Below are 19,653 nucleotides of genomic sequence, written 5' to 3' on the forward strand. Positions count from 1 at the left end.
ACCATCAACGGGAGGGAGATGTTGATGAATGGAATTTGTTCGTTTGTTGTGATTTGTCATTTTGGGCGGCCGGTAGGATCCTTGAATTGTCCCTGGGAAGGGTTTTGGGGGTGAATCGAAACATCAATTTTGTCAATATATGGATTAATGAAAAAGCGAGCTTTTGTGCTTCACAAAAATAATTTAAGTGGAAAATTCTGAGCAGCTTATCTTAAAAAAAATCATGATGTTATCCGACCAACTTTAAAATCAACATCATAATATATAACATTTTCAATTCGTTATCAACTAAAAAGTAAGCTTTCAAGGTTCTTCGAATGAGTCCGCCATAATCATTCTGAATTAAAGGATAAGTATTTTTATTAACTTACCCAGCTTAGTAGAAAGCATTCAAATTAAAGAAAAATCTGAAGGAATATGGGATATTTACAACTGCAACAATCAAAAACTGGGTACTACAAATGTGTTTCCATTATGGTTAAAAGCAACTTAATTAATTGATACTCATTCTAGCTACCGTGTGCCAACATACAATCCACATATATCTGCCTATGGTACAAATATAATCCATTGAAATCCTCGCTACCACTATCCAAGCGCGGTTGGTACGGCAGGATTGATTAGTATCGATTTCTCTATTCGATCACCCCATTGACGCACACAATCGATTGCGGTAGACTGCTGTCGCGGATGTGCGCACAATTGACGTCCGATCAGCATGTACGCTCGGCGAATAAGCGGAAACCACACACGCTATACCATCTTTATCATTTCAACCGGAATAGCTCGAGGAAGTGCAACTTCCGGTGTGGACAGGTCGCGTTTTAATAGGGTTCTGGACTACGGGACGCAGGCACCGAAGCTGTCTACTTCATTTTCATAATTAACTCAACCATAGCACAGGCGGAATGATACTATGATACGAGGTGGCGCATGGACCGGAACCGGAAGGTACTGTACATGGTGTGCGATTGTGTATCTGGGTAAATGCACAAAAAAGTTTTTAGGCGTTTGAAAGCAGACCAAAACGACCGATAAATTCTAGCGTTGCTTGTTGCCGGCTAAACATGAATGCAAATTTGTTCAGCGCATTAGGATAAGAGACACAAGACTTCATTCGGCTACGAATAGAACATTTGTCAGGAGCAATTTCGTGTTTAATACAACTAAGTCCTAATAATGGTCTATGTGTTCATCGATTATATTCCCAATTCAACGAACGTATTTATTTGAAATTTTCTTCACTGTCCGTGGAGTATAAAATAGAGCAAAGTTACGTTTCGAATCTACTATCAAATATATTTGTGAAAAGAAAAAGAGTAAATTTGGTGAGACACAAACACACGAGTGTGTTTCACTCAGGAATAGTACTGTTGTTCAAAGCGATGCTTCTTTGGCAGTTCCCGGAACCGGAGATCGTTACCATCCGGACCAACACCGGCATTGTACAGGAAAGTCTATCCTGTGCGTGCAGATTCGTACGTTCACTACGTACGATTCGGTCTGGTCCAATTTAGAAAACAGTTTGTCCGTCCAATGAATGATGTATAATCTCGTGAGTCATCGACTGTGAAGCTGCGCACGAAAAGCTTGCATACCGCATGCATACACGGCAGGACACTTTCGAATGAGAAACGATAGCGATAATGTACACAATGCAGCCGAGCCGGAAGCCTCCAAATCCCAAAGTCGTGCCTGGCATGTGTATGTGCGCGGTATCTAGTTTTCGATGGTCAGTTCCTGGAAATTCCAAGTCATCGCTGTCCCGTGCAAGTGATGGTTATGCACGTGACGATTAACCGAGCGGGAAGCTTTCAGTGTAGCATATTTGCAAACGAAATACACACGGGATAAGCATTCCGTGTGTTTGAGTGTGTGCGATGATTATGATAGGAATATTGCTCAAACGTGCGCGTGTCATTGGATATTTGTTTACGGTTCCGGAATTGCGCTCGTGCGTTCGGTTTGGAATATTCGTTTCGTCACGGCGATGATACAAGCAGTAGACATCGCCAAAAAAAGCTACCGTTATAGAATTGGAATTCGATCAGATGACTAGATCCGGAAGGTTTAAAGCGTTTAGAGCGTAGAAAAAGTGCATAAATTCGATTTCACAGTGCAGATTAAAAATTCAACCATCATAGACAAGGAATAAGGAAAATCTAACTAATCCAGGCTGTTTGGTTTTCAACTGCTGATACGTTTAATAGCTACGATGTGCTCAATTGCACAAACGGATGAATAAACTTGTGATAACTTCCAAATACAGATAAATTGAAAAGGCTGTAACTTTGTGAAATGCAAATAATCTCTACTTACGTAGTTGAGAGCCAGATCCGGATGGTTGCGCTGGATGCCGTCGTCGAGAATTGACACGACGACACCCTTGCCTGTGTAACCCTTCTGCCAGGCCGGTCCAACGTTCATGTCCGGTCCATCCTTGGCGCCACCGTTCTGCGAGAGAAAAGAGATAGCAAAGCACACATATAGTAAGCGGTTGTCCATCGTCGTCAGCACATTTGGAAGCGGTAAAGCCGGAAGCGAGGGTTCGGACGCTTAAGCTGTCATTAGCTAAAAGAAGACCGTTCGGAACACAAATTTGCCACTAACGGCCGGAAGGCAAACAATTTCATTCGATGGGTAGGCATCGGAGGGCACCAGGAAGCGAGTCGTTGAAAAGTGGACTTGTTCGTATGAATTAACAGTACAAGTAAAGACAGGATATTGAGGGCACGACACAGTTCCACATCATTCTACTGCACCCTTGTTCTTTGTAGAAATCCGTTTCAGACGAAGAAACAATCTCCCTTAGCTTAAGCTTATCCGAAAGGGTCAGCTCCAGGGTGACCGCTCATGTGAATGCGTAATGTTAGAGTCGTTACATTTTAATTTAGTTAAAAAACGAACACACACACACACATAGATACACGCAAGGGTTTGTGACAGAAGCAGAAGTTTACGTCGGAAGGACCATTACCATATGGATTTCTGGTTGAGGAAGAAGAACGGTAATGGTGTACGACAAAAAAGAAAATTGCAAAACGCCGTCATCTCGTTCAGTATCCTGATTAAATCGGTCGACAAAGTATTGTTTGTCGCCTTTCCAAACTCCTCGTCGAAAGCAGGCACACATACTCTTTGCATGTTTCCAGATCTACGTTTAAATATTTCTAACCACCATCAAATCAGTGCCGGAAAGAGAATGATACCCACCCACACACTCACCCTGGCGCGCTGGCAGGCGTATAATTTACGCAATGAATTTGCATTATCCTTAAGAGCAATCTAATGGAACTGTTATGATGCTGTACGGCTACTGGCTACGAGGTTACGGAATACACTTGAACGCCGGAAAAAGAGTCCGGTGTGGTTATGGTTCAAGTGATAAGGATAAGGTCCGGATAGTGTTTCTAGTATTTTTTGCTTACGCTCATTTGAGAGATAATATTACTGCATTCGTTACTTAGCAAGTATATTATAAAATTAAATACAAAATATAAGTTGAAATTGAAAGTTCAAACGAAAAGAAACGTTTTTTTTTTGTTTTACCACGTAGCCGGATGGTCAGTCTTTGCTACGGGAAATTAGTCCCGAATGGGATTTTGGTCCGGAGCGTTCGTGTGAAGACCGGCGCCGCTACCATCATGCCGCCGGGCCGCCCCAGAAACGATTTTTTTTACAAATGAAAGTTTTTATCAGAGTAAATTAGCACTAGGCTAGAGACTCGTAAGTATTTGCGATGCTTGTGGAAAATTGGTAGGTAAAAATCGAGTACGCGATACCTATTGTGTTCTCATCAAAAACCAAACGAGTCCATCAATTAAGTAAAATATATTTAATAAAGAAGCTCAGTTCTTTTTTTTCGATATGGGTTTATTATTGATTTATTATTTATTTATTATTGATGAATATTATTTTTTGTTGTTGTTAAAATGACAATCGTTTGAAGATGAAAGCGTATTTTAACTGATAATTTGTCAATGTTTATCAAAAAAGGTCGCTTTTTGGAACATTTCAACTGTGTCTTCTTTAGTCTTCTTTTAAACCATTTGAACCGTCGATAAATTTGTTAAACATCTGCGATAGTTTCAGATCTTCATGAAAGATCTTCATCTTTTATTCCTATTTTGTGGAGGCTTTCGGTTTAACTTTCGCATTAAATATGAATTTGTACTTCTGTGAGAATTTCACACGCAAACACTAGCTGTGATACGGAATTTTATATATTTTCTGCTTCACCAAAAAGACTGTGTCTCGGGCGCCGTTCTGTTTGCTACTGTTTATTCACTTGTCAAAGAGTTCAATTTACATTGCTCGGTATCGATTGTCCAAGGTGTCTAGTTCAGTTCTTAGTTTGAAATATTTCATGAAACTTTTCTTCCTTCAATTATTGTAGATTAATCCCTTTCATTTTACACAACTTCTTTATCGGCAACAACAACCGTAAGTGGGCTAGGCCTGTCATTTCTGGCTTTGAGTGACTTTATTTACCCGCAGCTGGATAGTCAGTCCTGCGTACGGGGGATTGGTCCGGATGGGATTTGGATTGGTCCGTGAATTGGTACTACTTTTATAAATAAATAAACACGCATACATACCCAAGCTACTAAAATCTTTAAAATGATTGTCATAAAATGTACAAAGAAATATGAACAAAACCGAACTATCATGTTCCACATTTGTGTTCTAAAGTCATTTTGGTAGTGAGAGCAAACCAACAAACACGAACAACACAAACCTTACAGATTTTTCTTTGCCCATTCCATCTCTATAATTGTGGTCCCGTTTATCTGGATGTCGTTTGGATGTGAGCAAACTCCAGATAGGCGTTCCGTCCTCGCTTCTCAGCTCCTTCCATTCGCTGGCTTCAGCATACACACATTTTACCCTTTAACGCTCCAACCATCTTCATCGTCAGTGCCCGCGTAAAAATATTTCCCGACTGAGCTTTTCGCTAATCGGCTTTCCTGTACTGTTGTTCTTGTGTCACTGCAAACAATTTTCCCATCGTTCCGCTCAGCTGTCTAACTCCACATGGGCACACATAAAGTGGGACATTTTAGTGATGACTTTTCACCGAGATAGTCTGCGTCTTCTAGCGAGTACGGTCGGGATGGTGGAACCACACGACACTTCCTGCTGCTGCAAACGCGAAGAAGCTCGCGCAAAAGTATGCGACACAACACGGTTGTTGGACAGGAGCGCGCTCGGTATGTTTGCCCCAGTATGCAAATGTTGAAGCAAATTCCATTTTCGTTAGTTCGACTTCGGTGGAAACCGCCCACCGCTCGTTGTTTGTGACAGGAGCAACTTTTCCCGCCCGTGACACACCGTAGTGCAAACATAGAGCACTGCTCAAACAGCCCATGTCCCGGCAGCAACAGCTTATGAATGTTGCAAAATTCGTGTCGCGCTGATAGTTTGGAAATCAAGTTTATGCTCATGAATGTACAAATTTTCTCGCTTTCTCAAGCCCCACAACTAATGTCGCGAAAGTGGAGTGAAAGTTTTACACGAATACAGGAACGGCACGGTAAGTACACACATACATAAACAGGATTGAGAAAACAATTTCACTTATGAAGTTGGTTGGATGGCTCAAGAAGCCACGAAGACTGCACGCTATATTATGGCGATAGGCGAGAAAAGTACAAATAACATGTAAGGGTATGTATGTATGTCCGGACCGCAGGCTTTCCATCCTATTTTTTTTTATTGTGCAATTTGTGCGCCTCAGAACGATTGCAGACTTTGTTTTTCATTAGGTTTATGAATTGTACAAAAAGATGTACATTCGCATGATGAATTTATATTGCAACATAGAAAAAGACACAAACGGAGTTATACAAACCTGCGCTACTATAGTGCGAGAAAAACAGCGCCCAAACCAGCAACTAGAATTATGGGCAAAGTTGCTTAATGAGTTTTCGGGATCACATTTTAAAGCTATAAATCATATTCGTTCTAGGACGAAAACTTTTAAGGCGTGGTAAAAAAAACCCGTAAGCGAAATTGGCACGGGATCTTCGCTTCCACCAGCATTTTCCTAATGTTCCACTGCAACCCTGTGCAGCCGTGGGTATGCATTTAGATTGTTTTCCACGCCGTGCATTATTTTTTTCCTTGTCACTGGCCAAAATAAAACTCAAATTAATTTTGCCTTCCACCAGTTTGTGAGATAGCTTTCATTATGTTTGGTAGGAAATAATGGAAAACGTAATGATAGCACGAAATACAGAAAGGAAAGCCAGTTAACGATCACACTGCTGGCAGGAAAGATTGTCGCGAAGGAAAGGGACCGAGCCGGTGTTGCCTCGCCCTTCCGTACGGAGGAAACCGTTCACGGGAAAACCGCGGAAGCTAATTACCGTTTATGGGTCGTGGGACAAATGAAAAATGAATTAATTGAGAATGTCAGCAAAATGCATGTTTAATAAATTTATTAAGCCACGACACGGAACGCAGACCCGAATCGTCAACCACACGCACGGACACTGAGGTGCGCCACCAAGAACATGGCCGTGGTGTGTGTACGGTAAGGGTGGAAAATTGAACCGTTAGCGGAACCATTTCGTCGTCTCACAAACCATTCCATCCCTGTTTGCGACAGCGGGAGTTTGGAGGAGTTGGAATTTGTGGTTGTGTTGATTTAAGAGAATGATCGTTCAACGTTCAGGGTATGGCCGATTTAACGATCCTTGAAACGCGCACAGATGAAATTTTCCGAGCCCACCCTAGGTCGTGTGAATCGTGTCGTTTGATGTTTCAAATGTCGTTCCTGACTTCCATCCCTAGCGGCAATATGCATAAACTTCACATTAATTATGTACCGAATTTCAATCAACCTTCTCCACCCATGCACCCACCCAACGTTTCCCTTCCCCGCTTCCACAGCATTTCCTTATCAGTAGCAGCACATTATTTTGCAATTATAGTGCAGTTTGTTTCTCATTCGATTCACGAAGGTTGAAGTCAGGAGCGGATGTCTCATTCTCTTTTATTGATGGGCATGTGGAATCGGGTTCCTGCCAGCATCATGCTGTGATTGTGGCCAACGGGGCGGCAACACTTGGGGGGAAGCGTCCGTGGGAAATCCTGCCACTTTATTACCGCAGCAAGTAGCAACCGACCGTTACGCACACTACTTGCACGCACCCCGTGACTCACAGTTACTGGTGGAAATGCAGATAATTTATGGCCGATGTAAATCGAACTTGCAACACTGACTTCCAGATTGATGGGTGGGATTTCCATCGCCGGGCGATTCGTTTTTAATCCCACTGTGGAATATGATTTACATGAAGGGACATGCACATGGTAAGAAACAACATGCCACGCGATGTCAAACAAAAGCCTCCCGAAACATAACTACTGTTGATTCCGATCGGTTCTGGTCGTTTGATAAATCGGCGGAATTAATGTATTTATTGTATTTATACTACTGTTAGATTTCATCAAGCCTGGCTATAACGAAGATGATCTGCCCCCATCGTCGAATATCCCCGTAGCTTTCAGGAGCTCATACATCTAACCACGCGGAGCGGTACTGAACGCTTAATCAACCTCCCTTCAGCATGACGCAGGTTGACTGGGAGACGCGCGTGTCTGCGGCGCCAGAATGGGGTAGGATTTTAATAAATCATGAGTGTGGTTCAATTTATGCTACGAGCCATTGGGCGCATCACCCACTACGCGCCTCGAATACCTTCACCATACGCCAAACACCGGCCGCCTTAATGTATTGCTCTAGCGATGTTAATTGTCACCCCCAGGGAAGTTTAGGAAGCTTCCCGCTTTATTCACGTGGTCAACTGCACACGGTCATTTGCTGCAGAAGTTCACTGGGTTGTAAATTCCGACGAGCCTAATTAGCTGCGATACGGGGTATGTAAATTGTAAAGCACTCCCCCGTAGGCGATTGAGACGATTAATAAACATACGGCAGCCAATAGTGGTGTTCATTTCAATTGTTGCTCAATTTATGGCCAACCATATTTGCATTAATTCAAAGCAAATTGATCTAGAAACGTGAAACATGATAGGCATGCGAAGTGAATTGACTTGAACTGCGTATTAATAGTTTGAAATCATAATTTAGCATTTGAACATAAAAAATATGAGCAATGTTAAAATGTGTTCTATTAAATGTCAGATTTAAGTTTGTTCATCGCATACCCATCTTTACAAGTTCTGCTGACAAATTCAGTGCCTTATTTTGTATTATGCTGAAGTAAAACTAGAATGTGTCGAGATAGATCTGGAATCCTTGAATGCTTGACTCCTTTGCTAAATCTTGTTCAAAAGTATTGATTATATTCATGATCTTGATTTACTTAGTAATCTTGCTACGGTTGGCATGACACAGCAAACTTCCAGAAATGACACATTTTAAGCCTTTTTTCAAATATTTTCAATTTAAAGCAGAAAATGTGAATGAAAATAGGGAGTCTTTCTTACTTTATGGATATTATTGTAAAGAAATTGAATCTGTACAACGCTTGCTCAATTGACACATTTTACGAAAGCTTCAGAAAAGTTAAAAGAATAAAGAACAACTGCTTCTACAAATCTACTTAAACTTCTAGAAAGATTGTACAAAAGTTTATAACTTCAAATTTTTTCCTTCCATCTTCCATCACTCTGTAAATCTGTCTAATGCGAGACATTTCATGGCTCATGGTACACATGGTAATATATTCTAGTTTTTGGTAAGTTAAACTGAAACTGAAACAGTATTCATATGTCAAAAGTCAATTGAACATGCGAAAGAAACAGTTATGGTTAAGGACGGTCTGGCTAAGAGTACAATCATTGTTTAAATTCAAATATAATTGCATCACATTCATCATACTTCTCACTAGTGATGTATAAGCTCTCAAGTAGAGAAAAGCTAAATAGACTTCTCATTATGAATAAAAATGCTTAATAACCATATAGAACCTTCCGATATTATCAACTATTTAATTTGTCATAAATCAAAACTGTCTCGAAAAGTGGAACTAAAGAAGGAAGTAACGAAAAAAACACTACGAAATCTTAACCGAAATTGACACTAGTGTTAGTCTTCCGTCCAACAATGTCTACAGAAAAAATAGTAACAAAACGTCTTAATGTAACATTCTGTAAATTTATTGATGTGTGAATGAGCTTCGCATGAAAAAAAAAACCAGTAAAACCTCCATTCCATTCAAGACCGAATCGTTACCAGCAAGGATACTGCAAAGGACAACGGCAATGGTAAACTAACTGGAAAATTTATGTTACTTTTTTGCCGATTCAATCCCGATTCAGCAGCGCTTTCTACGTACGGTTGGGTGAACAACCAGCAAGCGAGAGGCTGTTGATGACACTTTCAAACAAGCAAGTTATCTCTTTGCCAATTTCGCAACATCAAACGCGAAACGAAGGAAGTAACTTTTCTGTGGGTTCAGTTTTCTTCGGGTGCTAATATTTACGACCTTCCCAAAGCGGAACGATTACTTCAGTGCGGTGCAGAGAACACAGTGGAAGGAACAAAAAAATATGAAGACAAGACATGCTAAAGAAATGAAGAGCGAGTAAAAATTTATGATATACGACCAACACCGAAATGGGAAACCGAACCGAACCGGAACCAGAACCAAAATCGGGCCAGAAAAAGGATTCCATCCTTCTTGTTGAAATGTATTTAACAATGCTTTTCACCCAACGGTGGAAAAAGGCAAACAAAGGAAAGGAAAACCTATCGATAGCGAGAAGCCTATTTTCTATCTTTGTGTAACTTGTGACACCCCATTCCAGAGGGTGGTATTACTTTTCACCGTGCGAAAAACCTTCGAAAGCAACCGTGGAAAACCAAACGCATTGAAACCGAAAGTGAGTTTGGTTCGGCCACGAAACGGGCGGTAAATCAGAATGCAGGAAGAGGGTTAAAAATCAAAGCGCTAGGAAAACGGGAAAACTTCTGCCTATTTCCTCGGGAAAGTTGACTGCTGAAATCTCGTTTTCGGAAAGTAATTAAATTCAAGCCGTTAAGCTGGCCTGTGCAAGTGTGTGTGTGTGTTGATTTTGCGTATCGGAATACAGTTTTGTACGCCTTGCTTGGAACTCTTGGCGTCAACCCGTGGGCGAAAAAGTGTTCGTGGAAACCCTTGGTTGACTCCCACTCCCGTCCCACCCATGCAATGGTTGGGAAATTTATTTTCACGCGACTTCCGGAGTCGAGAGCGGGGTCATTAGTCTGGCGAATTTGTTGAGCCGGCTAGAAAATGTATTTCTTTTTTTATCTTTTTTTTCCATTCCATTCACGCGCAAACACGCAGACATTTTATGCTGTGCATCCTCGTCCGGCGGAAGTTCTCGAATGCCAGCTTCCGGTTGCGTTTACACCCGAAACAGATGCGACGCAAAATAGAGAAAGAAAAAAAAACACATATCCACAAAGAAACTGGCGACAAAATGACAAGAAAGAATACCACATTTTAAGCGAGCGGAAAAACTCCTGCCGATTGCCAGCGCTGCTAGAGCTGGGAGTGAAGTGAAGGAAAATACATAAATCAAAAATGCTCTCGTGCAAAAGTCAAACATCGCAACCATTTCCGAAAGGATTAGCGAAGGTCGCTCCGAAAAGCTTTCCGATCGTACGGGTGTTGAAGCAGAAGCCAGCTTGTGCCTGCTTGTGAGGACACAGAGAAAAAGATGTGCGAAAAGCACTGCAAAAGACAAGAAAGTGCTCGAAACACATCATACATGTGCGTCGTTAACAAATACGTAGCTGTTTAGTGAGCATTGCTGAAAGTGAGCCCCATAAGCTGTAGAGCCATTGGAGTTAAATTTTCACGATGTGAGAGATTTTCTTTGGCAATAGCAACGAAAAAGGGGAAACAAGAAAACATGCTGTCTAATGTACACATAAAGGTTCTCATCAACGGGGCACGAAAAGTCATGATATCGCTTCGTTGGGTTTCCGTTCTTCACAAGAACAATATTTGAGCTTAATGTTTCGTGTAGAATTTCTTGATGATTATATTTTTACCGTGTGCAATGTCTTTTCCATACACATGCTCAAAAGCGCGAAAAAATTCACGCACGGGTGCGAGATTCTCACCAAAAACACATGCAGACTTTTGCGCGTATTATGACTGGTTATCTTTCTAGATCATTTTCGGGTTCAACCACTGTTCGCCGCTGTGAGGTTCACCTTCTTGGAAGACAGTTTTCTTTTCTGCGAAAATGGTTGTTGTTTGCCTTTCGAAGTCAACCCACTCGACTGTAAATTCAGTACGGCCCGTGTTTGCTTTGAAACGCACATGAAACATGGATGCTGGGCTTGAGTCAAGCCCGAGGCCTGGATACGTAAGACGGGAAAACAAATTATCTCTCAACCTCAGCCGGCAAAAGTGATAAAAGCATTTGTTTGGCAAGCGAAAAAAATGATTAAATTAGCATTAAAACTGAGAAATTGATACACAGCTGATCATGACTTGAAGGAAAGCAATTTGCTCCATCTGTTATGTTATGTTATTTCGAATTAAAATTTTAAACAGTCTATGAAGACTGTTTTGCTTTGGTATGAAATTTATTAATACAAATGATGTGTAACGCAACACAGAAAATAAGAAAACTCCTAGAAGTATGCAACTATTAACCACCCTTTACTCTTATAACATTAGTTTAAAACAGTAAATTAGTTGGGTTCTAAAAATAAGGAAAGGCTCAAACGAAAACCAAACGGTTAGTAAAAGTCTTCGCAAAAAGACTTCGCAGCCATGCACACATCCACGCACACACACAATGATAGGAACGGATGGAGAAGAACACCTACGGCACTCACCAGGTACCACTGTTCTTTGAACAGCGGATCGGGGAAGATGTTGTGGGTGCTCGTGTCACGATAGGCCATCCTCGTACCGGACACCAGTGAACGGAAGCCCGGAAATCGCACAAAGTCCTGATCGAACGTGCTATAGTCACGCTTGTATCGTGGCTTTTCATGCTGCTGTTGCACCCATCGCACCTACACAAGGAAAGCAGAAAAAAATGTAAATTTATTAATAAAATTTTATAATGCGATGATGGTGGATTTTGCAACGTTCTTACCTCGGGCTCGGTATTAAGAGCATTGTGATGAACTTCGCTACGGTCTATCGAACGTTTGCGCACGTGATTGTGATGAAACAGATAGTAACCCTTCAGGGGACCAATCTGAAAATATAACATAAAGAAAGAAAATATTACTTCATGGACATTCATTATCTCACTTTTCGTACAGTCACACTTTAGTTGGCAAGTACATATTCTTCTTTACTATCACGCAACTTTAATGTTCGAAAGAAGTTCCCGTCAAGGTACTGCTCAGTACTCTTATAAGAAGCATCAGTAAACTATGCAGTTGAAAAGCACGTAGGAAGCGTACGTGAATGATGCCAGGACATTTTACAAGCTGCAACTATTTCAAGAAGACGATGGCTGCCTACAAATGGAAGCACAAGGAATGGATGCAGCCTAAGAAAATAGTAACCACACCAGTATCGTCTAGCAACCAATGCAGCAGAGGTCAGGAAATTGGCAAGCAGTCGGAAAAGCCCTTCCTCTTCGATGAGAGGAACAGGACACGAAGAGGATAACAATCTCTTCCTGTGAGTGGGACCTGAAGCGAAAGATGCACTGAAACCATCACGATTGTTGCAGGAAAATGTTACGAAAGGATTTTCACTCTCCCACACTACGAAACCATACGGGATATGGTAGATACCGGAAATCTCGAGCTATTTGATTTATTTTCCAATATATCAAGTAATTTAAACGATACACGTCCCTGCATGGACCAATATTTATGGTAGCGGAGAAGATTGCTACAATTTTCCCGGTGCGAGGGTTGTTTGTCCGCCGATACGGAAGATTGTTTCATGTATTCGATGTATGCTTCAACCGCATGCTGTTTCACTCTGTCTGGTCTGTGGGTTTCTATTAGCAAATCAAGTACACTTCCGAGAAGCTGTGCGGTGGTGTGCTTTCTGTATTCACATCTGACACCTAGTGCTGGACACTGGGATAAGGGAAGGCATGCCATGCGGTTAAGTGAGTGCTTGTACTTAAGACAAATATCCTACAGTGAGTGAAGCGAAGTGCTCGAGAAGATTGTGTGTCGATAATGTTGGGATAGGTTAAGTTATCGTCCGCTATGGCGTTCATTAAATGATTGAGCGATGAACGACGTGAACCAAAAATTTAAGCTGTTGGATTTCGACTAACACTCACGAGCGTAAGTTTATCAATAAACCTGAACGGAATAAAGGAACATCGTGAATACTGAAGGTTATTAACTTAAAACACATTTTTTCTGGATTTCTGAGCGTAATCCACTTACTGGCTAAAATGAATTTCAGACATGGTTAAACATTTACGATACATTGCACCACACATGGACTAGCAACAAACACATGCCCCACCTTTGCAGTGGATCATTATTTAACACTGTGCCAACGATCCAATGAGACTGCATTGCATACCAATGCATACTGTTGCAGTTGATGCAACATTGCAATCAGCTTCATCGGTCAGATCATGTTATGGACCTGATGCAGAAGCAACTTTCAGTTTCAAACCGATGGAGAAAAAGTAAACCGGTTCTCGGCTTAACACTAGGAGCAGAGTAACGTGTAACGATGTTGATGCATACATACATATGTTGCAATGCAGTTCCGCATTCAAATTTTAATCGATGAGGAATTAACAAAACCAACGAATTTGAGGATAGTGTAAAACTTGGTTGCCTTTTTCAAGAAAGATATATTTATACTAAATTTTACTGGGTAGCACGATAAGCAAATAAAATGCGTATGACATAGCTCTGTAACTCGCTTGACGACTATTTTCATCATAATTCCTAAGAGTTATACTGACGTAATCATTTACAGCTTTCCAGCAACATGATAAACTATTAACTAAACGGAATCGTGGAACAAGAAAGCAAATGACCCACGTTCGAGATTGATGCTTTATGGTTTATGTTGATCCAAATTCATCAACAGCGCTCGAACCTGTTCGAACGGGCCGTCACAGCAAGTACGTCATCTTTCTTCGTCTGTCATTTGCACACCATTGACTTAATTTGAGTAAGGGCATCATCATCAGACCAGTTTACAACCGATTACGAGCGGGGAACCAGTTTTAAGTAAAGCCCACGAAAGATACTCGATTTCGTTCCCTGCGAAGGTAACGCAATAAAGCAAAACGGACAATTAGTTCCGCCCGCGTGGCTAGACAATTGCGGGCGAAGAAAGGTACCGTTGGTGACCGGAAGCGATCGTTAAGCGACATTCGATCCAGTTATGGTTACGGAAGTTTGCAAAAGCAAAATTAATGAATGCTGTGATGTTTGGTAAAGCCCTTATCATGACTTAGCTTTAATTTCTAACCAAAATATTAATGTTTGAGAGTAATAGAGACGAAACACTAAGGTAACATGTTAATAAGACATAAGACATATAATAAGACATATTAACATAATACTAAGGTAAGGTATGTTAATATGTCTCTTAAATTAAATATAAAAATCAATTCAAAGGAACAGGTAAAAGTTAAATATTGAAACAGATAATATACATTAATACTTTCATTTCACTATGTTCATGTTGCGAAATCCAATGGAACAAATATGAACTATCGCTCGCTTTTGACTTATTATTTATGACTGCGGGCAAAAGGTGGGCAATCAAAGTGCAATATTTCAACAGAAGATTTTCGCTTTCTGCGTACGAGTCCGAAATACGGACAGGAATACTAGTAAAGTTACGTGATAATACCACACCAGGTTTCATTTTTTTATGTTGCGCTCAGCTATGGAGATAGTTCACGACCGGGAACTATACTAACGATACTATTGGAATGTTTTTGCTATTTGTTTCGTATCATGTTTTATGTCGTACTTGTACGTATGTCATTCTCCAAAAATCGAAAATACCGCCCCACGGAAAAAAAAACTTTACAATATCGAATGATTCAATACTTTTCCCAAAACTACAACAAAACCATGGAACTTTCACTCCAAGTCTGTACACGTACGGGGTTTTTTCTCTATCGTACAGTACTTCTATAAATCGAACGATGGAGGTAAAATGAGTTCATGCTTGGATTTATTTCACATTCGCAATAACACCTTTCCATTTTGTAGTGTACCACAAAACAAACAACGGAACCAAATAGCCGATAAAGCATCTCGATCATATATTCATTTGGAAGAGCAGTTGCAACAATGGCTCAAGTAGCAACGATACAAAACAGAAAAATACCATCACCTAAAAGCCGGCAAAAAAATTTGACAAAAAATATGGGCGAAACAGAAGTTGAAAATGTGCAATCGAAGTCTCACAATCAGTTCCCCGATAGGATTGGACTGTACGCAGTGTGCGAGTCATTCGAGGTTTGGCTCGTAAATTGTGGATTAATTTGATGATGGATTGTCGTGGATGTACGCGCAAGTGTACAAGAATGTTCGGTCAATAATTCTACTGAAAACAAAAAAAGGTGAGGTTTCAAAGGATCAGCTCGTGTTGAAAGAAGTAAAAAATATAGGGCCGTATGCGTAAGCCATTTGGGTACTATGGCGCACGGCCCTTACATATCATCCAATGGAAACCTACAAATTATTGGTGTTACCGGCTGTGCCTCTGTAATCCGTTGATAAGAAGCCATTTTAATTTATTTTTCACCGGCGTCTGGTGGAGTGGATTGGTTTTCCTAAACGGGTCACGTAAAAAAACTATGGACACCAGAAAACTGGTTAGATTTATGAGTGTATTCATGAATACATTCCACATTTACTAGACTTATTCAAATAACAAATAGCGCAAAACTTTCATCGAATAGCAGGGCTACTGCTATTAAGCTAAATGTTTCAGTGTTTAGGTGAGACAACCACTTTGCTACTTTTGTTTCGTTATTGTCTGTGTTAGCAAGCCAAAAGATTTTCATTGTTTATTAATATTCCTACAATGCTAGCAGGTAATCGTAAATTTTCAGCTATTTTGTGGGTGCTGAAGGGGTTCTAACTCGGTTTACAATTGTTATGTCTTAGTGTTATGTTTCTTTTTTAACTGACTCATTTGTACAACAAAAGTATATGTGAGAACTCAACGAAAACCTAAAAGAGAGATCTAAACAATACAGCTGCCAACTTAAATGTTTGACCAGCAATTAATAATTAATACGACGGAGTGCATCCGGGTTAAGGGGCCCTTTCACAATTTAGAGACATTTCGTTTTCAAATTAAAGTGAATTGTACCATAGGTTAAGTTACCAATAGTTATAAGTAATAGGGTCTGAACGTTTTTCTTGATTAAAAAAAGGAATAATTAAGCTAGGTTGGTATTAATCTGCACTAGGATCTAACTAATATATTAACAAAAGGCATTTTATTTGACTGGTCAAATAATGCAGTTCTTAATGACCAGCGTATAAACAACCTCCGAACTGAAGGATGTTGACTTTTAGGCGAAGAAAAAAAAAACAAAACTCATCCATTTATTCTGTCCGATGCTATTATAGTATTATACTCGAAACTAGTGTTATACGATTGCGGATAAATATCAATCTCCACAGGTAACTTGATCAGTGGAAACATTAAGCAACATACTAATTAATATATTCTCAACTTCTTCCACATTCCACGTGAACGGATTGTCTTAATTCCCTCGCTCTGCTCGGTCTCTAACGCTCATTTCATCATCAATCATCAATTTGCTGCCTATCGATAGTCTCGTGTACCGCTGTCATAATGGTGAAGCCAAATTCAATTAAAAAGTTTTCTTCCTTGACCATAACGCTGGTGCATGGCACAGAACAACATAACCACCCTTCAGGACAGATAAACTGATAATGCTCGCATTTCCTGCCAATATCCTCCAGCATCAGTCTGACGGGCGAAACCAACGGTTGCGATTTAATCTCGCCATAGCTTTTTGGTCCCAAGATTCTTAGAACAACAAAACATACAAAACTGTCAAGACTGCGATAATATTAAGATATCAATATCTTGGTCCCTTCCAATCGGCCCATCTGATAACGGACAAGACCCTTCAGCTTTGTTGACATCACTCCGTTTTTTTTGCCCCACTTCTCCGTATCTCACACAATAGCAGCAGCAACAGCAGTTAAGCTTTAAGGTTCGCGTTTCTAAGACAACGGCTGCGTGTCTGTTGTCGGGCTGAAAGAAAACGTAATAACGCCAGGAAAAAAATCGGGCAAAACCAGAAACGGTACCAACTCGATTGGCCATAGGCTGAAGCATCAGCAAACGTCTCCGTCAGCCATTTTGCCCGTCAGGCCTCTAACAGGCAGGAACAATGAGCAGCAAAAAGGGCGATATCTCATTCCCACCGGCAATGGCGGTGGGCTTGTGGCCTGCGCCAGGGGCCAGGAAGGGTTGGAGACGTTAAGGAGAAAAAAATACTTTATTGTCTTCGGCTCTAGGACCAAAGCATGCTGGGGCAAGGACTCGGAGCGGACAATTTTACGCAGCAGCATTCGCACCAGGCGCACACTGCCATCCTAGATCCTTTTCTTCTGTGCGTCTTCAGTCGCGAGCATCGGGCGTTAGCATGTCATTTTGCAAAGTGTGCGCGAGAAGGCAATGGACTAAAACGATGCTTCTGCCGTGTCGCGAACGAAGGTGCGGTACGGTATAGAGCGGGAATGCTTTACGGTTGGATGAATTTGAAGAAAATTATTTCCCGCTCATCGTTAGCGATGTCTGGTGCGACTGCGAATGGCGAATCGTTTGTCGCAACAGTTGTTACTGACGTATTTATTCCGTCCCTACGTTTTCTTTGTGTAGTTTTTCTAAGCAACGTTGGCAGTGTTGTTATGCCGTGGTTGATAATATGCCACTTCGATGGAAAAAGGCCGCATATTTTTCGCTATCATTGGTGCCATTTTCAACCAACGTATTGCAATAGAGAGAAGAAATAAAACTTTTTTTTCGAAAAATTTGCAAATAACTTTAAGCAAATTGGCTATTTAATAAATCCAATCCTTTTACAGATTCAAAAAAAAATATATATATATAAGTTAAAAATTATAAAACAAAAGTTTATATCTTTCTCAAAGCATATTTGATATCCTTGCTACACGAAAGTCACAACAACGCATGCATTAGATGGCGTTTTTTTCCATTTTTCGTATCTAATTACAATAACTAGAACTCAAAGAGCAATAAATCATCAGATGGCAAGTGTTAAACAAGCCCACATTCTTACCCCGGTAGATACTTTATATTAAAACATCCTGTGACATATTTGGCCTTTGAAGAAAACTAATTGTCACCATTATAAGCCATCAATCAATGAAACATAATTCGTTCCAAATCATCCCTCTTGCAAGATTAGCAACTAATCCGCATTTTCCATATGCAAAGATTAAGTATAGGCTTAATATGTTTAAGGATAGAACAAATGGGTAATAAAAAAAATGACACGAACAACTATCATTAGTATTGAAACAACGACAAACACCAGTAAGTAATTCCGTCGCGAGTGGAATGATGTACTTCAATGAGTCCTTCATGTAATGAGCAGCTAGTTTCATATGCAACATTGTATTGCATTTCCCATTTTCAGAATAGAATGAATTGACTGAGCTGTTTTAGCTAGGTATGGCATCGCCTGTACATTCTGAAGTGTCCTAAAAACACAAAAACTGCATGAATCTGTCTAATGCTGTTAACATTTATAAACACAAGAAGCGCAGCATGCTTTCACCGCGGCAGATTTATGATCATCAACGCCGTCGTTGTGCATAAAGCACTCTTCTCAGGAGGTTTCTCGATAGTTCGTCGTCGCGGTTCAAATTATGACTTCTAATTAAAACCGCAAACATTTCCAGGATGTTGAGCATCACATTCGTTCATTCAGTTCACTCTCATCGTCCTTCATGTAAACCATGTGTAAGAGGTTTCTTATATCAACCATGTTGCGCCAGTGATAGAGAAAACGGGGACAACGAAGAAAAAACACAAAAACTCCCTACAGCCGTCGTGCACAGTTATGAAACCATCCTCACAGCACTTGGTGGTAACGGTGACATGACATTACCCAAGCGCTGTTATATCTCGTCTTAATTATCCACCAAACTTGAAAACGTGAAACATCACCAGCCGGTGGTAGAAAAGAATACAGACCCGTCGTACCCGTTGAGAGTGCGTATGCCTTACAAACTAGCACAAGGACGCCGACCAAGGAGCTCGAAGGAGCCGAAGATGGCTTCGCGAAGTGTGTAGTGTGCGCTGTCACAGCTAACGTCAGGTAGCATCATATAATTAGACGTAATTTCCAGCACCCATTCAACGAGCCGTCATGCTTGACTCGATTTGGTGTGCAAATTTTCCACTAACAAGTAGTAGTCAAGTCTTTTGTGCACGAATAAGGAAACCGGCGCCGCCTGGTCACATATGTTTTGCAGCAGTTTCCTTTATCTGTGCCCACATCCGAGTGAAAATTCAACCGGTTGAAGCCGGTTGGCACAGTGCGCGATGAGCTTCCAACACGCCAGGGAGACATGCTGACGACCGGGCCGCCATTACGATGTAGTAGCAGAACGCCGATGTGTGCGCCACCGAGCGTAATGATTTGCCGTCGGATTTAAAATGCAAATTAATGTAATACATTTTATCGTTT

General features: G+C 40.8%; 1 protein-coding gene across 1 annotated transcript in view; it reads right to left on the reverse strand.

Annotated features, from left to right (window-relative positions):
* LOC128706823 (furin-like protease 2) overlaps positions 1 to 19,653 on the reverse strand; it is a 94,101-nt gene that overhangs the window by 41,298 nt on the left and 33,150 nt on the right. Inside the window, exons 2-4 of the mRNA XM_053801764.1 lie at positions 12,079 to 12,183; positions 11,804 to 11,995; positions 2,320 to 2,454 (exon numbers count right to left, since the gene is read on the reverse strand). Of these exons, the coding sequence (XP_053657739.1) occupies positions 2,320 to 2,454; positions 11,804 to 11,995; positions 12,079 to 12,183 (432 nt within the window). The remainder of the gene's footprint in view (positions 1 to 2,319; positions 2,455 to 11,803; positions 11,996 to 12,078; positions 12,184 to 19,653) is intronic.

The sequence above is a fragment of the Anopheles marshallii genome, chromosome 2 (genome assembly GCF_943734725.1).
Source record: "Anopheles marshallii chromosome 2, idAnoMarsDA_429_01, whole genome shotgun sequence".
Taxonomy (NCBI): domain Eukaryota; kingdom Metazoa; phylum Arthropoda; class Insecta; order Diptera; family Culicidae; genus Anopheles; species Anopheles marshallii.